This window comes from Protopterus annectens, chromosome 5.part1 (assembly GCF_019279795.1).
Source record: "Protopterus annectens isolate FY-2018-M chromosome 5.part1, PAN1.0, whole genome shotgun sequence".
Taxonomy (NCBI): domain Eukaryota; kingdom Metazoa; phylum Chordata; order Ceratodontiformes; family Protopteridae; genus Protopterus; species Protopterus annectens.
In genome coordinates, this window is record NC_056736.1 from 523,602,068 (window position 1) to 523,629,498 (window position 27,431).

The 27,431-nt window shown below is 38.2% G+C and overlaps 2 protein-coding genes across 2 annotated transcripts in view; one reads left to right on the forward strand and one right to left on the reverse strand.

Moving 5' to 3' along the window:
- CFAP44 (cilia and flagella associated protein 44) overlaps nt 1–1,378 on the reverse strand; it is a 1,689,287-nt gene extending 1,687,909 nt beyond the window's left edge. The window contains exon 1 of the mRNA XM_044073142.1: nt 1,218–1,378. Coding sequence (XP_043929077.1) covers nt 1,218–1,272 — 55 coding nt within the window. The 5' untranslated portion in view covers nt 1,273–1,378. The remainder of the gene's footprint in view (nt 1–1,217) is intronic.
- A 24-nt stretch (nt 1,379–1,402) lies between these two features.
- Nucleotides 1,403–27,431, forward strand: part of LOC122803500 — a 601,463-nt gene continuing 575,434 nt past the window's right edge. Inside the window, exon 1 of the mRNA XM_044073138.1 lies at nt 1,403–1,473. The gene's annotated coding sequence lies outside the window, so the exon portion shown is untranslated. The remainder of the gene's footprint in view (nt 1,474–27,431) is intronic.

Genomic DNA, 27,431 nt, shown 5'->3' on the forward strand with positions numbered 1-27,431 from the left:
AGCTTAGTATGAATCTATGAACTTATTAATGCTGCTTTGACACAGAAGGGCAGACTTGAAGACATTTGTAGGGAGGTGGGCTTTGTAGAAGGTGGCAATGCACTCAGACAGCTTGGCACCCTTCAATCAGGCAGACTTTGTACACCTATAGTAGCATGGGGTCTGGACCTCTGTATGCATCATTTGGTGGCAGTTAGGTTATAATCCAAACCCTGGGACCCAAAGATTGGTTGAGTGGTTTCACAGATCTGTTCAGTAAATGGCACAGAGTTAGCTGGGGGAATGCACTTTTTTTTCATAAGACAGTTGCTTCACTTCTGATAAACAAGAAAGCACTATGATTTTAAATTTAATAATTGAGAGATATGTAAAAAAAAGGCAAATGGCTGTTGATAACTGGTAGAAATCTTGCTAAAACATTTCAATTACTAAATTCCTCATTCAAGAATATGGCCAACCTTTACCTCACAAAATGAAAATAAAAAGTCAACTGATGCGCCTTCAGTCTGTGAGACCCCCACTTCGTATGCATTCATCCTGGTAGCTACTAAGAAAACACTCTCATACGCTGCCCCTGTTGACTAGGACCTCATTTCAACACATTAAAAAAGCACAACAGTGGACCCACACTCATGACTCGATTCAAAGACAGCACCTAATCCCATTTACCTGATTTGCGTTATCGTAATGATGTAACACGTAATAACTATGAAAAATTAATAATGTCGTTACACAATCTTTTGTATACTGCTTTGTCTCAATACGTTTTAAACGATTTATTGTCATGTGAATATACCTAGCATCTGTTGTGCATACCAGTGGCTAAATTAACCAGTGCCTTTACTTTTTGTGCATTGGCTTGGCTCGGGTTGAAACTGAAAAGGGTCTTGGGAGGAGAAGCCGATACTAAAAACACACTGAGGTTTAAATCTCACGACAACCCAATTTCTGTATTTTAGAGACTCCAAAATCAGTATCACACTTGGCAAACAGAAAGCGCGCCATACCACTGTACACATAGCATCCAGCGCTCATAGAGATTCATTTCTTAAAGAAAATCGCAACATCGTATAACCTGATGGAAGTTGGAACCCATAAATATGCAGCTCCAAATATCATTACAACCTAGTGAATTTTCTATGAACTACGTAACCTCTCCCGGACGAAAGGGGGTATTACTATAAATCCAGACGATTAAGTTTGCAGTTTCTTCTTACCTTGGTTTTCATTCACATCAAAGTTATCATCACTAGCCTGTTCTGACGGCTCCATCTTTGTTTACATGGGTTACTAGGTAACTGATAGCATGCGTTTCTGCTGCCATTGCATTTGTAGAGAAGAATGCAAAGTATGTTGTGGGAAATGTAGTCCTAGTGACTTGTGAGTCATACCGTCCTCCATCGTACTACCCATGGTTAACGGCAACGGCTAGTATGGGTGCGACGGGGTGTCGTGAACACCCGCGCATTTAAGGTAAACTATGAATTTTGTACGTCTACATGCGTACATACACAAATAGTTATAGTTACAAACATTTATAGACTTAGACGCAAATAGTTGAGAAAATGCGGCCATGTATACTTCTGTAGCTCTCGACCTTCCATCTCTAAAATGAAGAACACTAGCCCTCATAATGTGGAACAGATGGGCAAAATGTGGAACACATACTAATGGCTTACTAACAACTTCAACTAGGAAGGTCATAGGATGGTTAAAAAAATGCTGGTTTTACTTATAAAGAAGATCTTTTAATGAATTAATATGATTAATTTCTATTTACAATGGATTTCACTTAAAAAATTCCTAACACTGAATGTGTGACAGTCTTTCAATGAGGAAATTCGAGGAACGTAAACTTTTTAAGACCCCAAATGAAGTACGTTATTCGTAATGAGGTACACTTGAGAGCTATGTTACTTCTAGAGAACACATCTCTGCAGATTTCTCAAGTTCACCTCAAGACTACATTTTCCGTACTGTAAGTATAAAACTCTAGTATCAGGCATTAATGTCTGACTGTAATTCTCGACTATCTTAGGGAAACTCAAACATATTATGAGGGACGATGCACAAATTTGAGGTAAAATCAAGGACTGATGAGAGAGTACAGTAACTGTCTTTCAGCAGACTGTTTTGGGAATGGATTAACTCTTAATCAGAAATACGCCTCCCCAGCACACACACTTTTATTTCTTTCTGCAACAAATTACAAACATGAGTCGGGGATATTCTTCATGGTGCATGAGTGTTATACATGTTAGGGTTGCCACCCTTACAAATGGCCAAAGTGGGACATGTTTGGTACAGACATCAGACTGTACAGGCCGACACATACCCACGGCCAGTACAAAGGACAGAACATAACTGTTTTGCCTACAGAAAAGTGTATTCCTGTAGCATTTTAGTTGCTTAGTCTGTTTCTCATAACAGTCAGGTATTTTAGATACAGAATTAACTGTTTAATGCAACTATCACATAAAATATAAGAAATATGTTTGTCCTAAAATCCCAGGACATTTGCCATGTTGACAATTACATGTCAGGACACAACTGCCCAAAGCGGGACTGTCCCTCGCAAAGTGGGACAGGTGGTAACCCTATACATGTGTAAACGTTCTCATTATTTAAAATAAATAATATTATTCAAAATAGTAGAGCATGGTCCTTAATTGTAAAAGGTTCGGCTGACTAGATACTAAAAATATACACCAACACCTATGGCAGAATGCTTAGAGATATATAAGGTGCTAGGGAGGATGTGCAACAGATAATTATACTAGCTGGTGCTGCCTGCATCCCTTCCCAGCTCCAGCTAATGGTCTCTGAAAGTTTTCATCTGTCTTGGCATGCTTTTCAAGTGTACCTCATTTTGCGTATTAAAAACTCCATGTTCTTTGCAGTCCCACATTGAAAGGGTCTGCCACACATTCTATGTTAAGATTTTTTTAACTAATATCCATAATAAATAATACTGAATTGAATCAGTCCATTAAAATAATTTGTGAGCTTCCTAGCTGAAGTTGTAAGTAAGCTGTTAATAAGTATTCCACATGTGAAGAGTATTAATGTTCAAAGGGTCATAGGTACTTACTAGGCTGTTGATGCATGAGGATCCTTAGAAACCTAGCCATAGCCTAACTTTTTTAAGCAACTAACAATGGACATACATAAAGTATAGTGAAGAGCAATATTTTTTTACCTAGCCATAGACTAACTTTTTTAAGCAACTAACAATGGACATACATAAAGTATAGTGAAGAGCAATATTTTTTTCTGGTAATACATGATTTATGATGAATTTTCTCTGAATTCAAATTGATGACTATTTCAGAGTATTAACAGTGACTGTTAAGATTACTGGGGTGTTTTTTATTCAAGACAAGAGAGTAGTTACTTTCACATAACATTCTGGTCAGGATAGTAGTAACCACAACCTTAACAGTGTCAATGTTCAGACAGTTTTAACAGTATAACAAAACTTTATCCAATTCTGCTGTTCCTCAGAAACGTAAGCTGACATAACCACACCTTTTTTTTCTCTCTCTCCCATCCCTCCCTCTTTCCTTCATTCTGTCAGCTAAACCTCAGCCTATGTTGTGTATTAACTACATAAAACGTTCATGCATTTTCACCCAGTATCTTATTCTCTTGGTAGCCCCAGCCTTCTTCATCATAGTGAACCGGACATTATTGCTAATTTATATTTTCTGTTAACCAAAACATTTATCTCACAAAGGTTACTTGTTTAGACAGACTAACAACTTACAAATTAGAGCTTCTTGTTTTCTCTCTCTGGATTTAACTAATCTCCCTACACATTTCTTGTTTTGAGATTTATTATGCCATTAAATGTCAGAGCAGTCTGTCTGAGTGACATCTCTACTAAATGAACATTCAATCTAATGTAACGTACCAAACTTTGATTTTTATAGCATGTCTTGACTCTGTTCTACAGTTTGTCTCTTTCTCTCAAGCAAACGCGCGCACACACACGCACGCACGCACATACAGTGTCTGACTCTGTAGTCTGAGCTACAGTTTTTTTTCACACTAGCATTTTCAAGATTTCTTTTTCTATTCAATTGGAAATAAATGATGTACCTCCCTTTCTAAGCACTTCACTTAATAACTCCTGACAAGGGGCTCATACCAGCTTAAAAGCTCAAGTAATTGATAGCCTATGTTGGGCAAAATAAACGATATTAAATCACACATGTTCCAGAGTCTTTGTATTTAAAGAAGGTTTTGTAATTGTCCTTTGCCTGGGTGGCAATTTGTGCCTCACATCTGGCTTTGGTTGATTTGATCACTGTCCATAGTTCGCTGTTAAGTTTAGCAACAGCTTTTTTTGCATTTTGAGAGTTCCATTTATTTTTATTTCCATTGAGTGTTTTTTTTTATATTTGGGTTCTGCCATAGGGGGTTATTTTGAATTTGCAATTGTATTAACTTGGGAGGGAGAAACATGCTTCTATGCAGCTATTTACATGTGCATAAAATTTGGCATTAAAGGTTCTGCATAAATAGTAGTGTCAGTGAGTTGGAAGAGGATGTGGAAGTTAGCCAGTTCATCACTCAGTTTCAGCGGATTGACATTGGCATAACCTCTGGTTACCAAGGTGCTGAAGAATGATTGACTGAAATATGGTCCGATTTGACCAGGGAGGGAATTGCAATTAGGGAGCACAGCTGTTTCATATTGGTGAGGACCAAATCCAGAATTTTATTGCCCCTAGTTAGGGTGCAAACTAACTGCTCCAGAGAGGTTGTATTGATGAAGTCTACAAATCTCAGGGCATATCTGTTAAAGGATATATATGCTTTCCAGTTGATGGAGGGTAGTTGATGTCCCCTAGGAGAGTAGTGTTTGGCATAATGCTTAGGGACTCCATACTAGTTAAGTAGGAGTTATGAGATGGGAGGGACATAGAGAGATTCTATAGTTAACTATCCTCTAAAAAGGGGTACATGTTTTGGGGATGGAGGGTTGAAAGCTTTACATCCTGGCTTAACGGTTCCATTCAGTATGATATTCTTTGGAGTTTCTACCTTTCTTTGAAGAAGTGTCGCTTTCAAACTATGAAATCTAAATGGTGATGCATACATCTCACCGTCCAGATGACAGAATTGGGGATACAGGATTTTAAAAATCAAAGACGATCAGGGATACCTAATTAAAATAACATGCATACTCAGTTCTACATTTTACTACTTCCAAGTTCAATTACACAAAAATAGGATCTGTCAGACAGCTTAAATTAATGTTTCATATTCTAAATTTCCCCAATGTTTTCCTGTTACAACCTTTCCTAATGCTGCTCTTTGCAAAACATTCAGTGTATTGGAACTGAATATTCTGAACTAACCACAGCCTTCCTTCAAACACATCCTTTTAGTTCTAATATAACTATTTTTTCTTACCTATATATTCATTGTAACTTCTCATTTTCTATAGGTAATCTGTTAGTACTTCATAACCAATTTCCAGCATGTGTTATGCTAAATTTCAAAGAATTTCAGCAATTAATTTGTCCATTCAATTCTCATACTTCGTGCAGCATGCTGATTCACAACATTTTTAAGTACCATCTCTAGTCTTCTGAAAGTATTCACAATTATTTTACACATTTCTTTACCACCTGCCAGTCCTCTCTTTATTCATTTATCTTCTTCATACTATCATCACAAATTCCACACCATACCCAGCCCTCCAAAGTCTGCACCAGTCATACAACATCCCCTTTAGATAGGCTTAGCTTTGAACCCCAAATCAGGGTGACCGTATCCTAATCAGTCTGGTTTGCAACTGTTAAAATAAAAAAGCAATTACTGACATAAATAACAACAGCAGAATACAAACATTCCACCTACTTCCTAAGTCACCCTTATTTCATGATATTTATCTAACCTCTGTCTATCTACATCTTGTTAATTGTGACTTTTCCCACTGCAAGCACTGCACCCTACCACCCAAAATATTCATGAACCTATCCTGCAGCAGCAATTCCAATTTAAAAAAGTAAAACATCTTGAAAAATAGTACAAGACCCATGCTTTGGATCTTTTTTAAAAAGTGATTTTCTAGATAAAAGAAAAAATCTGTGTCACTGCTTCCTGCCTTTTTTTCAGCATATATTTCACACTGTACGCTTTATCAGGAAAACTCGCTTAAGAGTGTTTATATTTTTCAAAAGATGAATTGGCTAGCACAGATTCTCATGAACTGCTGTAAGTGGACCTTAGTCTAGTTTCTCTTTATCCCCTCCATGAGTGTGATATTCCATCTGTATTCATAACTGTAATAACCTTACTTAGCCATTATGCTGACACAACTCAAAGCATCTGCATTTTCTGCTTTTCTTAATAGTATTTTTAGTCCAATTTCCATACTACCAACCTTGAGTGAAATTCTTCACAATGCATATGCCAGTAACTCACCTCCTGGCTATAAAAATACTACCTTCTAACCCACAAACAGGATGAATTCTAGACATGGGGTAGCCCACTGACTGCACTCTGGACCCTGACTAATAACTTTCTAATCAACATGGTTAGAGCTAACTTAACAGGGGTCCTCATCATTGACCTCACCTGAGCCTTTGATATGTTGGAGTGCACAGTCCTCCTTTCTAACCTGAGTGACACAGGAATCAGCACACAGATTACAGACTGGTTTAAAGATGTTCTCATGAACAGAATATTCATAGTTAAAACTGCTCGCTTTCCCTGCAAAGCCACTACACACTCTTGTCACTCTTATATCCCGCAAGGATCCATATTTGCCCTCTGCTGTTTTTCATTTTCACCAGTAATCATTCATTTGATCTACCATACCTACAACTGCTACTCTGTGCTGATGAACTAGGTCTCTGTCATTCCAGCCCAAACCACCAATTCATTCAACAATATTTGCCCTCTGCGGTTTTTCATTTTCACCAATAATCATTCATTTGATCTACCATACCTACAACTGCTACTCTGTGCTGATGAACTAGGTCTCTGTCATTCCAAACCACCAATTCATTCAACAACTTCAACAGGACTTACTAGCACTTAGCTTGTGGCTTTCCTCAAAAAAAAAAAAAAACTTTTTCTATACTAAAACAAAACTAAAACACTGACTTTTGGTACCCACAAAACCATCACAATCAAAAACCAATATAATTATATCACAGAAACCACTACCACTTACAGTTACCTTGGAATATGTCTGGCTCAAACTCTAAGCTTCCAAACCCACGTTGAAGACTCTACCATAAAATAAATTATCTGTTTTTCTAAGCTCAGAAACTGGCTTACGCCCTCTCACAACCAGCACAAGAAGCCATTTTTAGGGCTATATTATTTGCTGTGCTAGAATATGGTTTACCTCGAGATTTGCCATTGCATCATGTTAGATATATATATTTAGACATTTATAACAGTGCATATGCACTTTTGTTTATTAGAATATATGTGAAGTAAATGATATAACAGTAGTGCATGTACACTTCTGTTTGCTAGTTAGATGCATGTACACTTCTGTTTGCTAGAATATATGTAGGAAAATATAGTCACTTAGATGCATGTACATTTCTGTTTGCTACCATGTATGCATTAAGGGGTTAAACTGCTCTTAGCTGAGAAGCAGAAAGGCATCCAACTGTGCATGTAACAGAAAACATTTTTGTGTTTGGTACAACTTCAAGGAAATGCTGATAAGGATAACTCCTTAATTCCTGAGACAGAGGCGGAAGAAATGAACAACTCCCTACCAGGTTGTAAACAGGAACTCCCTACACTGTCACTTAAATTCACCATAAAACAGAATACAAAGTAGATTAACAACAGACTTCATTACATCAACATCAAATGACTGCTTATAAGGACAGTAAAATAGAATGGTGTTAGATCTGATTAATTGTTAGATATGTATACTGGAGATCATCTGTGCCATTTGAAAAGCTTAATCTGAGACATTAAAAGCTGTAAACTGTGCAGTACTGTATGTGTCATCTGTTGCATAGACATGTTATTAGTAACTGCACAAAGTTAATAGTGCTAAAAAGGTTAATAGTCTGCAAAGTTCAGTGCAGTAATCAGACTTTGATTTTACAAGGCATCAAAAGCAGCAACACAGACATCTGCATTTAATTTTTCAGTGGTGAGCCTTGCCTGTATTCGAACACAGGGGACTAATGTCTTGTATAAGGTCACTTCAGTAAAAGTGCAGTAACTAACATTTATGTAAGTGATTGAGTCCTGAATAGGAACACTTCAGTTTCCACAGTTTGCAGCAGTACAATTCCCCAGACATCTGGATCTGGAGTGAGACTGCCATGCAGGAAGGAAGCAGTGCCATAAATTCTCAAGGTCAGTGAATTCTTAGGTTTCGAATCTGCAACTGCCAGCTTAGTTTCACCAGCTTTTCAAGATTGCATTACATGCTAAAAAGGTTAATAGTCTGCAGAGTTCAGTGCAGTAATCTGACTTTGTTTCAGCAAGGCACCAAAACCAAGACCGCAAGCAGCAAAAGCATCAGCACATCAATTTTTCACATCATGCAAAATCACAGAAATACTTCAAACCATTTCTACTAAAATGTATTGACTACCTATTCCCCACATCATGAATTTATTGTATTTATTTATTTTATTTTATTTTATATTTGTTTACCAGGAAAGTCCGACTGGATTTTAGCCCATTTCCAGCAGAGACCTGGGGATAAAAGCTCCAAGGCAATTCTTAGCAAGTAACTTACATGTGAATGGCACAGCCTTTCTCTTAAAAAGACCAAGTGGCTCACTGTGAATCAAGTAGTTGACCTTTCTTTGGTCTCACTAATTTTTAAACTCCTCCATCAGGACACTCAAAAGTCCAAGATCTTCTTTACTTTAGTGGGTAGTTGGGCTAATTGTTCCAGGGCATTTGTATTGACAAAGTCCTGGAATCTTTGTACTTGTGCACTAGTTATGGTGTACATTCCCACTATATAGTTGGATAGATTAGATCACTTAGGAACATGGTATTATGTTTAATACTGAGTGACCTCAGTTCCTGTAGATAGGCTTTGTAGCTTTCTTGAGTCATGGGGTCGGGCCTATAGCTAGCTAATAAATGGTATGTGACTGATAGTTATTTGGACATGATGACACTCTAGTGCATCATGCTGTTTTATCAGTCTTGATGAGAGCCTCTTCTGAATGAAGATTTTGACACCTCCACCTTTTTTTCCCTCCTGCACAGTAGCTGGTCTAAATGTGTAGCAGGGCATTATAGTCCTGCACATTCAGAGTGCTGTCCACTATTTTAAACTATGTTTCAGTCACTGTACAGACATATACATCCTCCAAGGTGAGACGGGCTTGTAGGTAGTAGAATTTCTTGTTTAGGCTACAAGCGCTGATCTGTAACAGCTTCACATTTTCCTTTGCTTGTTTCATTATGTTGGTAGATTTATTATCTTGCTATTGCCTAAAAATGGTACTGTAGGTGTGGACAATAATCAAAGCCCTAAAGGAGACAGATGCAGACCATCTCTGATAAAGCAGCATTGTCTGTTGATCATATCCTCCCAGGCTAACAAGTACTGAACCCCCTTCAAATGACACCAAAAATTAGCCAATTATTGAAGTCAATTATTTTTTTCTCATATTGTGACATCATCCTTGGAGAAGGTGGAATGCTGCTCAAAGCTAGGCATATACCTGTCTGGCATGCATAGTTTGAGATCTCTATGATGTCTCTCTTCACATAGTCCAAGGAGGTGCATCTCCAGTCACTGACCCCCACATGTACTATGACAGAATCATAACAGTACCTGTTATTCAAGGACTTGCCTGTGTGTGTGATCTGACATTTCCTGGTTCCAGACAAGCCAGTAACTGTCACTCTTTCCTTGCTCAGCCTGGTAAGAGGTTCATCTGCATGTCTTACAATGGTGTCGCCTATAACTAGAATGTTTGGTTGGGTAGATGCATGACTTATGAACTCAGCATCCGTGACTCTGGGAATCCTTGTACTCTGTGAGGTGGCAGATTTACATTGCTGAGTGTGCTTTATGCCTGTGTTGTGTTTTAGATGTCCTTTGAAGTTTAGGCATATTAATCTTTTGAACTTCAGCATATGATGGATTATGTGTATTGTGGTGGCTTTGATGAGGTGTGATGTGTGGTGTACTGTTGACAATTTATGTCTGTGTTTACTGTGGGTAAGATTTTTGCCTTCAAGGATGTCATACATGTACATCTCTTACATATTGTCTGATGCTGTTTGAATAGTTGACAATCCTCAGACAACGCGAGACAATTCTTATACTATCTCAAGATATCTATCTCAGTCAGGCTGGCTACAGAAGTTATGTGAAGGTTCTGGTCTATGCTTTTGCCAGAAATGACTTGGGGGGAGGGGGTGCAAGGGTAACTATAACTGCTTAGAGTTTAATTTGTTTAAGATACTATTTGGGTGGACTTACAACTAAGCCATGGGGAATGCCTAGTTGTTTGAACAGGGATGTATACTGCAGCTAATGGTGTGTTTATCTGTGCTTGGCACAGGTTATTTAAGCCTCAGACCTGGATTTCTAAGGTTGTATTGATTTTGCAGGTCTCTTATAGGGGAAAAAAGCTTTTGCACAGACAACCCATTATAGAGCGAATCCAATGGCAGCAATGTACATCACAGCCTATTTTTTTCTTCCCTTTTTGATGAAAAGCTTGTTTCTTTCAGTTCAGGGCTTTCCACACTTCTCAGCATCATGAATAAAAAATCCTTGGTGGGAGTAGCTCTGTGCTGGGATCCAAGCAAATAAAGTCAATAAAAGCTCAGTTATATCAGAACCTGCAGAAGGTCACAATTCTCACAATCATGTGACTCTGAGCTACACGTTATTGACCCCAGGTAGGTTAGAGTTTTGGAAAGTTTAGCTTTCCCAGTAAGGGCAGGGAAGAACTGTAAGTGTACAGAGCAGCAAGGCGAGCAGTACTGAATGTATCAATGAGGGCTGGGGCAGAAACAAGAAAAAGGGAAATACAGTAGTAGTAGTAGTAGTAATAGTGTGACATGCAGAAAGCCACTGGAATGCAGCTTTAAGCAAGCAAATGACAAGCAAAATACTTTAGCAGAAAAACTGGAATGTAAACAACTGTATAAGCACAGAAGCACACATCTTGCAGCAAAAATTACAGTACTGCCACTATTGCAATCCAAAGTGTAGTCTAAGGCATTGGACTACAAGTTCAAGAAAACTACACATTTTATAAGGAACACACCAAAACTACCTATCAAATTATTTCCTCAACAATTCTGGATAAAGCAAAAGAATAATGTGTAGGCACTTGTTTAAAAATGATTTAATTTTATATTCTGAATCAGGTAATCCCCCAAATTATTTCATTTTATCTATTTCTGAATCAGGAAACCCAAAGGGCAAAGTGTTACTTTTCAGTGGTGCACTGTCTGTTTACGTGACTTGCTCAAAGTCGCACAGTAGGCAAATGGAGGTGGAAGGATTCAAGCCTTATACTTCTGACAGGGTTCCATAATTGGCTACAAGGTAATAATTTATTTTATTGAGTGGAGTCTGCATGTCCTCCACACGGTTGGGTGGGCATTCGAAAAACATGCGTAAATGGGCGTGCCTTAGTTGAAGATTGAACGTCGAGCTGGCACCTCGGCATTCGTGAAAATCTACTGCCAATCATTAGCGGACCGGAGTTCCGCTGTGGCGACCCCTAACCGGGAAAAGCCGAAAGACAACAACAGGTTTGTAGCAAATGGAATCTGGTGAGAAACAGTGGAGTTATGAATAAATTCAGATTTTCCCACACAGTTACCAGTAGATCGGAATGCAACAGAGGGGGTGCTGTCATAACACTGGAACCAGGTTTCTAGTAATTACACAAATGTCAATATCTCCAAAGGTAAGGAAGACCTCAGGTTGATACATTTTGTTGCTTATGCGTTTGGCATTCATCAGTGTTGCATTAATATTATACAGACTGGATTTTGTTAGGTCTGGGTTGATGAAGGAACTTGAAGGGCCATAGCAGCATCTCTAATCCCAGCACCAGAGAGAGAGAGAGAGAGAGAACTGTCACCCTATCTTTTGCGAGTGCTTGTGTGTTTTACAATGGAACCAACAATGGCCAATATATTTCTGGGGTGTGCCGCAGGCTTATGGAACTTAAGGCTACATGTTTACAGTAGTGGTGACCTCAAGTAGCACTGGGCTAAGATGGTTTGTGGTATTAGTATTTTGCCAATATGGCTGAGGTAAGCCAGTAACACATCTAACAGGCCTAGGACTGTTAGGTGAGAATTTTGTACTACCTCAGCATATGTGAAGTTGTGATATTGTAGTATTGTTGTAGTTCTGTTTACTGATGGTGAATGGGAAGAAGACACTAGCCCCCAATTTAGATAAATGTATGCATCTCTGAGTGTGCATCTCTGACAAGTGGAATAACTGGGATAGATTCCAAAAGATTTCCTTTCACTGTAAGTGGCTTACTGTGACCATCTATAAACAGGCTTACACTGGAGTTAGTCACTTACATCAAGAGCATGTCTTTTAGAATTTGGCCCATTATATGTTAGAAAATGTGGATTGCCAATAAACATGAAGCAGTTACTAGACTGTCTCAGAAAATCAAGTGCTACTAGCCTGGCTAAGGATGAGGTTAAAGCAGGCCGCCACTTCATGGTGAAAGTGTTTTGGGGTAACAACTTACAAAATGTACAGCTAGTATATGTGTATACTCAGTGCAAAACAGTGATGTCAAGAGCATACAGTGTATAGTTATTTTAAATCACAGTAGTAAGGATGACCGATATCATGTGAGATTTTGTGAGAAGGTAATTAGATGCATACCTCTCAACCTTTTAATGCATGAAATCTGGACAAAGCCTAACATAATGGGGGCACAAAGGCCAAAAAATAGGGGCCAGTTTTAAATATTGTTCTTACAAGCTTAGAAAGTAGATAGAATGAAAAGATTGGTGTTAGCATGCATTTTCTGAAGGATGGAAAATCTGAAACTCAAATGTATGTCATTATTTAGTAACTTCAATCCTCTGTGATTTGCCAGAAAATCACACACTTTATGAATATGAGGCAAAAATCTGAACATTCTGTAAAAATCTGGACAGTTGACAGGTATGTCTCTGGGTAGTCAGTATTTTGAGTCTATGGATTACAGCAGAGTAAATGTATTTCATTAGTTTAAGAACAATGCCTTTACATAATGATATTTTTCTCTTTACTAACGAGAGCTGAGGAAAGAGGAGTGAAAGGGAATTTTGTGGTCAGATTAACATGGGGAGCTGACAACTTCATAGACAATGGGTTTAAAAGCATAAGAGGAATAGGGTTAAAGGGAAGAAAAATACCCATGCAGCAGTCTTTTCTACAGCAGTGGCTGTCCAAGTCAACTTTATCAAAAAGACCTTGACGTGTTTTCTTTTCCTCTCAAATAAAATACTAGCTTATAGCACCTCCCAGTTCAGAAGTAAATAACTTCATCTAGTTCCTGACTTACTATGAGACACAAGGTTTATTTTGTCTCAAAACCAGAACTTTTAATACTCAAGCAATGGGTACTTTAAATAACACAATGCAATAAAAATACATACCGCTGTCAAATAAAAACATCATGAAAAATACAAACCAAGAAATTTAGCTTCCCCACTCAGTACTCAGTTCTGTACTAGAGACTGCTCAAGTCAGGCTTCTTTGTGAAAACTTCAAATGTTTTCTTTCTCTCAAAAATAAAAACACTAGTCTATACCTACACACAAAGTTCACAGATAATGAACATTTTCTTGTTCACATGAGTTCCCAAGAGGTGCAAGCTTTTTTTTTTCTTTTCTAACCAGAACTTTTAATATTCAATGGAAAGCATCTTTCAATAACACTCTTCAATAAAATAAACACTGCAGTCAAACAACAGATATTATGGGGAATACAAATCAAGAAATCTGTTTTCTACAAACAAAAGTCCATTCTGTTGCAAAGGCTCATGAAGTCAAGTTTCTCATGAAAACCTTGAAATGTTTTCTTTTCCACTTAAGTAAGAAATACTAGTCTCTAGCTCCCAACACAGTTCACAGACAGTTAACCTCCATTAGTTCTTATAACTCACCAAAAGACACAAGCTTTGTTATCTTTCAATATTCAGGAGGGAGGAACAGTCAATCAAATAATAAAACAATATGGGAATAAAAAACAGAAATGAAATTTGCATTATTTCCAGAGTATTCTATTCTATGCAGAGGTTGTTCAAGTCAGCTTTCTCAGGAAAACCGTGAAATTGTTTGCCCCCTTTGCAAGCCTTCCAGCAGACCATGAGCTGTACCATTTAAACTTGCATGTCCCAAGTACTATCACTCAGGGCTGGGACTGGACCAATAGTGGGTTTGGAAGGGAAAGTAGAGAAAAGCAACCAGATGCATAACATATGCTGTCCTGCACATCAAGGAATTTTTTTTTGAAAGCCCTAACTGGGCAGAACTACTGACATTGTATATGTCACCACACGTTTTGGTCTCACTTCAATGCCAACATGCTAAATCCATCTGCCATGCATTTATGGCACTGTGCCCATCACTGGATTGTGCCATATCACAGGTAGAAATCCCTCCCTCTCTCCCAGCATGAGTGAGTTGGCTAGGCTGATCCTTTCAACTTACTTACCCAGCTCCCCCCAGCACCCAAGTCGCTAGTTAAACTTTAATAGACTGGGTTGCAGTCAAGGCTTCATCCCTGTATGTCTTTGAAGTTGGGGGTGATCTATTTTCCCCTTAAATAAGAAAAATAATAGTCCCTTGTTCCTTCCAGCATTTTCAGTTAGTTAATATCATCTAATTCCTGTGACTCACCAAGCGACAATCTCAAATAGCAAAATGACAACTCCAACATCAGATAATTTCCTATTTCTTTAGCAAGCATGGATATTTCACTATTAAGGAAATCACATAATGAGTATGTTTCCTACTTGGATAGCACTACTAGTTTCCTCAAATTTAAAATGGCATGCTGTGATAGTGAAATAGTATTTCTGGATGTGCATTTGGAGGAAAAAAAAAGAGATAGGGTAGAAACTAGTGTTTACAAGAAGGCTGCACATGCCTGTTGTTATATTCATAAGCAGAGTTTACATGCACTTCATTTGTTTACAGGCATAATGAAAGCCCAGTTCAGTAGGGTCAGTAGATTAAATACTGATGACTCAAAATTTATGGAGCAGCTAAATGAAATGACCACTGAGTTTGTAAGCAGTGGCTGTAAGTAGATAGATGTTCATAATGTAACTAACAAGCAATATGTCTTTCATTGCTCAGCTAACTGTAACAGTACTAATGTCGCCTACATTGCTACTTGCATAAAGTGTTAATCATTTTATGTGGGTAAGACCACCAGAAAGTTAAAAGAACGAATTATTGAGCATAAGTCAGACATTTGTAGGAAAAATGATAAGAATGCTCTGAGTAAACATGTTGTGTGTAATGGTTTAGAAAATTGTTTTATATTTAGGGTAACAGGTGTACTGATTAAAGGGACCAGAGGGGGGTGATATAAATAATCTTCTTGAGAATAAAGAATATGAATGGATTATTAGACTGTGGGCAGATTTTGAACATGGTCTCAATAATTCTGTAAGTATTAAACCTGTTCTAGTTAGAATACAACAACACAATCTTTAGAATTGTATTTGTATTGACTTTATTGTTTTAAAGATTTAATTAGTAGTGTCATGTGATATGCTGGCTGTGGTCATATGATGCTTAACTGCTTTTATTTAAAGTGATAAATGTTTTGTGTAAGAGTATTAGCATTGAGAAAGGGTGGTTTACCCAAAAGCTTTGCCTTGCAATAAAGTTGTGATTGACGTTGGAGTTGCTGTTTGAGATTGCCTTGTGTTTTTCCAGTTACCATGGTACCAGCTTTTTCCAGTACTCACCAAGAGACACAAGCTGTATTTTCTATACTAATCAGAAATTTTAATATTCGTGTGAAAATACATGAAGTGATATTGTGCAATAAAAACACACACTGCAGACAAAAAAATAGAATAAAAAACACGACTCGCTTATAACAGAAATTGTCTTTTCTATAGCAAAGTTGCTCAAGTCAGCTTTCTCAGGAAATTATTGAGATGCTTCATTTCCCTAGGAGTATAAGTACTACTTTCTAGATCCTCCCACCCACACTTCTGAGGTAATTAGCTTCTTCTATTTCCAATGACTTACCAAGAAGGGACAAGATTTGTTTCCTCTGCTAGCCAGAACTCTTTAGCAAAAATGCATTTAAGTGACCCACTGCTATAAAGATACACACTGCAATTAAACAAGGAAGTAATATGAGGAATACAAACCCAAGAAGTTTGATTTTTTCAGAGGAGTCCATTTTGTGACACAGATTGTTCGGGGCAGCTTTCTCATTTCTCAAGAAAACCTTGAAATGTTTTCCCTTTAAGTAAAAATACTAGTTTCTGTCTCCACTCACTCTCGCAGGTAATTAACCTTTTCTAGTTTCTATGCTCAACAGGAGTCAGGAGCTTTGTTTTTTTCTCATAAAACATTTGATATTTGGGGAAAAACACTTTTTTAAATGAAATAGTGTAATAACAATACACAAGCCGCAGTGGTGCAGCGGTTAGCATTGCCACCTCACAAGAAGAGGTTTTCTGTTTCGATCCTCGGCTGGGGTGCCTTCTGTGTGGAGTCTGCATGTCCTCACTGTGGTCACATGGGTTTCCTCTGGGTGCTACGGTTTCCTCCCACATTCCAAAGACCTGCTGTCGGTGGATTGGACACTCTAAATTGGCCTTAGGCGTGAGTGCACACGTGTGTCTTCTGTGGAAGGTTGGGCGCCAGGCTGGCAACTCGACACCGTAAAACTCCACTGCCAATCATGAGCAGACAAGTGATCAAAGCCAAAAGAAGAAGAAGTGTAATAATACACACTGCAATCAAGCAAGAAAATAATAGGAGGGATACAAACTGAAAATTTTGCTCCTTCTAATTGCAGCTGTAGTCTGTTCTGTGGCAGGAGATTCAAAGAGTCAAAGAAACTTTATTGTCATTTAGGACCACATAAGTGCAGCCCAAATGAAATTACAAATGTCAGCTCACGAGAGACATGCAGTACAAATTACACTGATACATTGGTATCAGAGAATGACATAAGACAGAAAAATAACAACATGTATGACATGCAAGAGGTAGTCCACATTGCAAAAACACACTCAATGTCCATTATCCAGTGATAAATAATAAATATATACCCACCACCAAACTCCTTCACTGTTAAAATAGAGAATAAATAGAAACTAGTGAGTAGCAGCTGTTTAGTTACCATATTGCATAATAGTAACACTGGCGGTAAATGCTCAGAGTAGCAGGATTAAATAGAAAAAGATTGCTTCAATGTATCAGGTATTATGGTTGGTGTCCAAGTTAATAAGTCTCACAGCTGTAGAATACAAACTGTTCCTGAATTTGGTAGTCCTACAGTGGAAGCTGCAACACCTCCTTCCAGAAGCAAGTTGTAAGAACCAGTTGTGGGCCAGATGGGTCAAATCAGCTAGTATTTTGTATGTTTTCTTTCTTGCTCTTGTAAAGAAAAGCTATTGTCAAGTCCACTCTCAGAAAAAAAACTTAAGAACTGGGAAACACTTATTCGAAAATAACAGGCAAGCCTGTTTCTCTGGATACAGAGCTGTTTGAGATGCCTTGTCTGCTGTGGAGCAGTGACAGAGAGTTAGCAGCTTGTAAGTTCATATTCAGCATAACTGTGCTGATCTCTGAGCGACTGGTAGCAGTCTGACTTGGGGAGAGCTTATTACTGAAACTGCTGGGGAGCCTGCAGCATAATCTTTCTTATTTTGATTACTGTTTTCTAATGTTTTCTGATAGTACATGAGTTAGTCATGACTGGCAGTGCATATGCAAGAGTGGATGTACACACAGTTCCCAAACAATGCTCTTGCTTTCTTACTTCAGACACTGGAAATTCTATAATAAGCTCCTAATAGGAATGCTGTTTGGGCTGGATTATCTGTCTCTATGTATGTGGGAAGAAAGATAGTGAGAGATAATGCTGTAGTTCTAGATTCTTGAACTTAAATATAGTTATCCAGAATGCACATAGAGCTGTTGTTGTGTCTTTCGGCTTTTCCCGGTTAGGGGTCACCACAGCGGAACTCCGGTCCGCTAATGATTGGCAGTAGATGTTTACGTGCCGAGTTGCCGGCCCTGACGCACAACCTTCAACGAAGGTATGCCCATACACGCATGTCTTCACGCACGCTCTAGCTGAGAATCGAACAGGACAACGTCTTACTGTGAGGCGACAATGCTACCGCAGCACCACCGCAGAGCAAAAGCTTCAAAATCATTTGGATTTCACATGTTATTCAGCATGAATTTGTGACATTTATATATGAAAATGTATCTTATAAAAACTTAAGGTAAACTTTGATATAAAGGATTGGAGGTACCCATATTACCAGTTGTATCCAGGTGAGTTAAGCTGAATTTGTTGAATTTGGCTGCCATCACCATATTTCAGTACATAAGGAACTCTGTTTTTCTGAGAATATGGCAGTTCAGAGATAAAATAATTAATGTGGAGTGTGTGTTTGAAGGGGAGAAGACCCCCACAGAAAAAGATCAAGTGAAAAGCAATTGCCAAGCAATAGTCAGTACTGTATCTAAATTTAATGATACTGTAATCAGGAGTGCTATATGGAGAGGCTTAAGGAAGCAAAATGTGGCACAAGCTGTAGTCACAAAAGCACGGGAAAATTTGGATGGAACCTTACTAATGGTGACAGGTCTGCCTTTGAAGTAAGGAATTGGGATGGAAAATCAGCCATGCCTGGGAGGGTTGGGAGAACAATAGATGACCATTTGCTAGACAGTTATGTTCCCCATGTCACTCTGCTTGTGTATTCAAATATGAAAATGAGGATGGGTGTTCGTTAAAGTCATTAATTAAACACAAACACATCAGGATGGAGAACAGAAACATTAAATAAACCAACTAACTGACTGACTACTATACCTAAGCCTGCTTACACCTCGGCTGTTCACTACAAAATGGCAATCTTGCTTGCACATGCTCACTAGCTGGAAGAGCTCTTAAAGGAAAATACACACTCTAATCTACGTCCTCCCTCTTTCACTGGTTGGTTATGCAAATAAACAATGACAATCATATGAGCATGTAGATTATACTAATATATACAAATAACAACAATCATGTCCAGATTGCTGTGTATTTAGGACTAGGTGTCAAAATACAACCTGACCTCGTAATGTAATAACTAGAACTGGATTTAGCAACAGAGGCAGTCACCAGGGATTTTCAGGGATACTTTCAGGAACAGGAACAGACTATGAAATGTCCTCTGGAACAGGAACATTAAAAAAAAATCATGCTGAGAATTAGAGTCTTTATTAGAGGCAAGATGCTGCAACACTGGCTGGGACACCAGTAGTAGATTATTTTGATTCCACCTAAATTCTATACCTTGCAACTCGATGTACAATCTCAGTTCCTCACACAAATGTTTCGCAAGTCCTATTTGGTCAAATCCTTTCACTGTCTGCATCCTCACTATCTCTCCTTCTTTTAATGAATTCAGATGTTTCTACCTTCTTGAAGAATAACTGCACCAAGATCAAACTTCAAAGCATCACAAGAAAGAGTTACTGGTTTGTGAACATCATAATATCTAAAAGTGGATGGACTGGCAATTCTCTATTTCAGGATATCAAATGCTGTTTGGTGTTGTTCTGAACAAGACCAAGTTGTATCTTTTCGTGTCAGCTCTCTGAGCAGTGCTGAAAGTTCACTCAAATCTGGAATGAACTTTCTCAAATAGTTGGCCATGCCAAAAAAACATTGAAAGGAAGTGACATTGTCTGGAGCTGGCATCTCAAGAATTGCAGTTTGCTTGGAAGAATCTGGTCATAAGTCTGAACTAGTTAACAAATGACCAACATAAGTAACTTTTTGTAGCCTGAATCTGCATTTCTGAGGATTCAGCTTAAGATTCATCTCACAAGCAAGTTCCAGAACTTTCCTAAGATTTCTATCATGTTCAACTTCACCATTGCCTCCTACAAGAATATCATCTACAATAATAGCACATGGATAGCCAGAAAAAAATATGTTCCATTGCACGTTGAAAGACTTCACTGGCAGAATTTATCCCAAATGTCATTCTCAAAAATCTGTACCTTCCAAATGGTGTGCTGAAAGTGGTTAGCAATAAAGATTTGCAGTGAAGCAAAATTTGCCAAAATGAACTTTTCGCATCTAAGACAGAAAAAAACAGTGGCATTAGGCATAACAGCAGCAACTTTTGACTGTATGCAATGGATGAGGAGGTCATTTTAGTGCTTTGTTCAAGTTTCTCGGATCATTACATATTCTAATATCATGTGGGCTTTTCTTATAAGCTACCAACATGGAGGATTCCCATTCAGTTGGTTCATCTACTGGGCAAATTACTCCTAAGCATACCATTTTGTCTAGCTCCTCTTTAACTCTGTTCTGCATGGCTACTGGAACTTTCCATGTTGATCTGGTGACTGGGCTTACTTCATGGTCTAACTTCATAGAATACACATCTGGGAGTTTGCATAACTTGTCTTCCAAAAGATCAGCATAGTCAGAAAAAATAGTTTGTGCAAAATTTTCATTGTTATATGTGCTTACATGATGGACTTCTGCATTAAATGAAAGCAGTCTCATTTTCAAAATGTTTTTAAGGCCTAACAATGACTGTACGTGCCTTGTGACTATGTAAAATTGCATGTCATAGTTGTTCCCAGCAGAATAACATGAAAGCACTGCTGAGCCTTTGGTTTGAATTTCTTCGCCACCATAAGTAACAAGCTTTGCACACTTTGCCAGATCAAGCTTCTCACCAGCTTTTACTTTGGCAATAATTTCTGTTGACATAGCATTGCACTTTGAGCCTGTATCAATCTTGAGCTCTACAGGTCTCCCATTAATCAGAACAGTACAAAATACTTCATTCTTTGCCAACAAGTCTACGGCATTGACTGTTTCACCAAGCACAGACACACCATTAACATAAAAAGTAGGGTCGCAGCTTTCTAGTTGATCAACTTGCCTCTTTGAATGCTCTTTTTAAATAAAAGAATGTGCCCCTTTTGATTTACAAAACCTTTTGAAATGATTTCGTGTTTGACAAGTGTGGCACAGCTAACCCAAACCCAAGCACTTTTCTCATTTGGGCTCATGATTTCCCCCACAATTACAACAATTAACAATAAAGTTTGGTACTGCAGCTAACTTTGTTGGTTTATAGTTGGTGTTAGAACTGGACACAGCCATGAACCCTTTCGGTTTATACTTTCATTTCATTTTAGTTTTATGCGCACTATCAACATCAGCACTGGAAGGCAATGCAAGCATGCTTTTCTCATTTGTAACTATATCCGTGTGCTTTTGTGTGAGCTCATATATCTGACAAATCTCTATGGCCTTATTCAAAGTTAAATCACTGTCTTGAAGCAAAATCTTTCTCACTGCATCATCTTTAATACCACACACAAGCCTGTCTTTTATCAACTCATCTTTTAAATCACCAATTCTGCACGTTTTTGCCTTGTTTTTCAAGTCAGTTATATATGCTGCAAAAGTTTCACCAAGCTTTTGATCTCTTATGTAAAATATGTGCCTTTCCATTGTAATATTCATTTGGGGTTTACACATTTTTCTAAATTTACATTTTAAGCACATGGCCTTCCCGGATTTCAGCCGGTACCACTATATGGCTGTTTTCTTCCTCCCCTGCATACACAACTGGGGCATACATAAATAAATGCTCCCTTTCAATGGCTTCTGAACCAGCTAAATTAAGCAGAATAAATGCTTTTGTATGTGCCTCTTTTTCAGAAAAAGTAGCCTGTATTAAAATATCATACTCTTGCTCAAATAATCTCCAATTTTCAGCAACATTATTATCAAATGCAAGTGGAGCTGGTCTGTGAAATCCATATGCCATGCCAACAAAATGCCCTTGTAATTATATTCAAACACATACCAGGTACATGAAAAATATTCACCTGCAACATAAACTCTTTGAAATAACCGTTTTCTGTGAAATAACTGTACTGCATGCTCCACAAACCTAAGAACACTTTGTACACCTCGGATATCTCAGACCACTTTAGTTAATACAAGAAAGAAGCACATAGCAAAAAAAATGGTCATTTTCTCTTTTTTATACATTTTTTGCGATTCAGAAGTTATTTCAAGAACTTTTGTAAGCATTTCAAATATTTTTATCAATATATCATAATTTTGAACAAAAGCAAGCAATGCCTTTCAGCTTCTATTAGGGCTCACCACAACAGATCACTGGTCCACAGACTGATTGGCAGGGAAGTTTTTATGGTGTTGAGTTGCCAGCCCAGCACCCAACCTTCACAGAAGGCAAACACACACACACACACACACACACACACACACACACACACACACACACACACACACACTCGAGCACGGGGAGGACATGCAGAATCTGCACAGAAGGCACTCCAGCTGAGAATCAAATTGGAGAACCTCTTGTTGTGAGGCAACAACGCTAACCTCTGCACCACTGTGGCCATCTAATATATCATAATTTTGAACATTTTGTTTAATTAAAAAGTCATTTTGAATGGTTTAAATGTTTTATTTCTTTATTTGTTGAGTAAAAAAATAATTTAAATGTGTTTTAAGACACAGATTTGTCTTTCTGACCTGTTTGCGAGTTGTTAGAGCAGGGATGATCCACTGCTGTATATTCCTCCAACTGTAACTGCTTGCCTCATGGTCTTGAAGAAGAAGTTCTACTTTGCATCCCATTTCTGACACCATGTCACTCATCTTGTGTATTCAAATAAGACGATGAGGCTGGGTGTTCATTTAAGTTGTTTATTAAACACAATAAGACATCGGGATGGAGAACAGAAATATTACACTTGAACTAACTAACTGACTGACTACTACATGCATGCATGCTTACACCTTGCTGCTCACTAAAAAAAAAACACTCTTGCTTGCACTTGCTCAGTACTTATATGCACATGCTCACTGACTGGAATAGCTCTTAATGGAACATACTCACTCTGATCTACACCTCTCGTGAGCTTTGCTTAACTGAGACACAAGAAAACATTGTGCCAGTTCTACCTGTACAGTATGCACTTTATGTAGCTTTCTAGATTTATGTGTTCTCAAAAACAGCTATAATGGTCATGGACTAGGACTGAAGAATCTCCAGTGTGCCGGGCCGAGTGAGGAAGTAGCAGTCTGTGCAGTACTGGACAACTAGATGCCCTACATTGTAAAGTCAGAATTCAGCTGATTATAATGTAGCCAGGAATCTGCCAGTATAGTGTCATATCAGACAATACACAAAATATGCTGTGCAGCTGTAAACTATTAGTACTTTGTCTTCTCTGTCCAAACAGATTCTAATAGTATTTATGTTGCAGACTATGCTGCAATTGGATTTATTTATGCAGTACTTACCATAAATTTGAATTTGTAAGACACACTGACAGCAAGATGGGTCCCTCTTTTTGCTGTTCTAATAAATTGTTCTGAAGCTTGCAGTGTCTTACTTATCAGACTGTTATATTTAAAATGTTGCCACCTCACCCAATCCCAATATGGAGAAACACTAATTTCAGACAAATGTCAGTTTGCTGTCTGATCTCAGTTTTCAGTATTTAGGGCAGAATGTTCACTACTTTTTAAGTGACCTGGTCAGCCTTATTTTAGTTTTTTCCTAAGGTCAGAATGAATTCACGAATACAGTGGAATTCACAATAATTTCTTCATTGCTCTGAGAATAAATTCAGTGCAATTAAGCTGAAATTCATAAAGTGGTTTGCCTTTATTGTAAATACTTTTATTTTTTTTTTTAATTTGTTAACCAGTGTAGAGCCCTGATCAATTTTGACAAATGTTAGTCTCAGTCCAAGGTATACAAAACAAATCAACAAACAAAAATAAAAGGGATTAGAACATGCAGTAATTGTGCATTTACAAAGAAAAGATTAACAATGATGGTACAATCATAATTTGCATTATTTTCATGCAAAATCAAAGCTGAGTAATGGGAGAATCAAAGCTGAGTAATGGGAGAAGCTCTTTGATTTTGCAAGCTTGGCAGCACATGATATTGATTGCTTTCTGTAGTTTGGGTAGATGGCAGATGGTCATCTACTTTGAGGCTGCATTTTTATTAACTCATTTTATCACTAGTTGACTTGGGCAGCATGGCAAGCTTCCAAGGTAAAAGTGCATAGCAGCCTGCATTGCTGAGCATAATCTGCTGCACATGATGTAACTAAATTTCGGTTGTACAGTGCCTGGTGCCTTTGGAACTAGCAGAATGCAGAAATATTCAACACCCACAGCCAGCTTGGTCACACATTTCTCAGCTTCTTTTTCGTCACTCTGGTACTTTTCTAAGCTGAACTGTTGTGTTATGCATGATAATCTTTGCCAGTATGAGTGTGCAGCAAACACACTTTCTAGCATTTCATTACTCTACTCAGTGCATTGTGTGCCTATGTATGCAACATATAACTACGAGTTCCAGCTCCAGCTGTGTGTGTGTGTGTGCGTGCACACATATGCAAATTATTATGTACAGTTGTACCTGTTACAAGAAGATAAGCAAGTGATGAACAAAAGTTTGGCTTACTCCTGCCAAATAATGTACAGACCACTGCTGACTGCAGTTTAGCATGTGTTGTATGGAAGTCTGTTTTACTTAATTCATTTCAAAAGCAGATTTGTATCTTTTACCATGTTTTATCAAAAGGACAGGAAATCTTTCTGAACTGCTTAGCAGTTTTCTATATAATATGCTCCTAATAATATGAAAGTATGAAACTACAGGTGAATGAAAAGCCACGTGTATGAAATCCATTTGAATGTATGCATCCAGTTCACTACTCGTCCTCAGTCCTGTTAGTTCCATTTATTTATTGACAGTCTAAAAAAGTAACCCATTGTGTCACTCACCACTCTAAGTAATGCAGTCAATGTGGCCTGCAACTTTACATTAAAGAAATGTTTCATGTCAGTGTTAACATTTTTCTCCTATCAGCCACAGTGAATTTTTCCTATAATATGGGGTAATCCATATTCTTTTTTATACCCAGCAATAGTCCAGTGTAGCAGAATCATACCCACCTCCTCTTTATTTATGTAAATTTGATAACCAGGCTGGAACACTGATACCCATGGACTTATTTTGGGCCCAGCTAAGGTGGGAGAAAGAAACACACCAATAAAAATCTATGCAGGATGTGACAATGTGCTGTATTGTCAGCACCAGTGGTGAGGATTCAGGCTCCTTGATTACTGGCCCAGAGAGGAGACATCACATATTGGTGAGCAGTGATGTGGATATGAATTGAACTTCTGTAGTCTCTAAGCAGTTGTCACTAAAGGTGTGTCCTCTCAGTAGCCACAACGTAAACATTCAGAGTTTCATTTTACAACAGTTTTATTTATTTATTTAGTTAGTTATTTTTGTTAGTTTAGTTTTCTCAGGGAAATCGGGCAGATGTCAGCAGAGGATTATGGTAAGCTGACAAAGAACCAGATGGCCAAGTTGTGCGAAACCAAAGGACTGGTGTATGCCAACCTGACTTAAGAGGAAATGATTTCAACCTTAGTTGCAGCTCAGGCCAGCAACCAGGAGGATAACCAGTCTGATGATGGGAATTGCAGACCTCAGAAAGAGGACAGTTCACCTTTTCCTCACAGGACTTAAAAATCCATCTGGAGTTAGAGACTTAAACTGGAGGCCAAACATTTGAAATTAGAATGAGCACAGATTGCAGCATTTGGAGGTTGAAGTATAATCGGCAGAGAGACTGCGGCATTTAAAGGCTTAAGAAAATCAGAAGCAGCATCAACATGAAGGGAGATGCTGACTCTTCATCAGGGTCATGGAGGTAATGGGGAAGGGAATAAATGAACCCCAGAAGCAATAAATGTCAGTACATTTCTTCCACAGTTTACAGAGGGTGATACATTTGATAGTTTTATTCATATATTTGAGAGAGTATGTAAACAGTTTAATGCTGACCAAGGGCTTTGGGTAAGGTTCTGACCCCCTTACTCCATGGTAAAGCTGTAACTGCTGTTTCTAAATTGTCTGATGTTAATTGTTTAAACTATGATAAAGTAAAGTAAAGGACTGTTTACTTGAATGTTTTAAGTTAACACCTAAAGTTTACAGAAAAAAAGTTTCATGAGCATAGACACATGGCAGATGAAAGTGTGTGTGATTGTATTGCTGAGCTAAGCACTTATTTTCATAGGTAGGTGAGTTGGTGTCAGGTCACCACTTTTGAAGGTCTGGCAGAACTTTTGGTGAGGCAACAAGCCCTTAGCACTTTGCCTGAGGACATGAGAATCTGGTTGGTAGACTGCAAGTGTAACTCTGCAGATGAGCTGGTGAAAAAGGGAACTCCACTTAACAAGCAGGGTATCACTGCACAGGTACGGGATAAAAAAACACAGAGTAAGAAACACCAAACAAAAGTTTATTTCAGAAAATAATAACCCCGATAGTAATAATAATAATAGTATAGTTATAACAGCATGATGGTTAGCAAATGAATTGTTGCAATTATTCATAAATTAATTGCCTGAGACAAGCTTTCAGTTGACAGAACAGAGAATAGAATGTTGGCAACTAGCAGAGGTTGAAAAAGGAAGCATAAAGAATTTGGTGGGGGTGTTATACTTAGGAGAATTAGTGAGGATATGAGGGAACTATGACATGCAGCAAGTATTAAACAGTGGTTAGATGGAAAATAATATTAAAAGAAAGGGGTATTAGCAAGTTGAAGCTATAGGTGAATGTCATGCTGAATTTATGTTAACATTATTTTCCTAACGATAATGTAACTTGGCCTCATTTTTTAGGTGAACCTTAAGATATTTCCTGAAAGACAGGTAATATGCTACATCCATTATTGCTGTGGGTAGGGCTTGCAAAAGTTTGGGGCCTAGAACTGAGAAGCTAAGCTTACTGCATGTTTTGCTTGTTGTGGTGATGTGAAGGGAGGAGGGTTGATGTGTTTGTGACCTGAGGTTATAAGGCCTCTCTCTTAGAGTGAAGCTGCCAACCAGATAGGAGAAGGTATTTTAACTAAAAAGTTTGAGCAGAGAAATAATAAGATCAGCCCTCTGTTGAATGGGGAGCAGATTAGCCTTTTTCAGCACTAAGCAGTGGTGCTTGGATATAGAAGCTGGTATGATGAAGCAGCAGTTGATGTTGATGGTAATCTGTAATGTTGTAAAACATTTCTTTGAGGCCGTGGCATAATAGGAAGTGCGTGTTAATGGGAGCCAATCAGTCTGTGCATGTGCACTCCTGCCTTGCGGAACA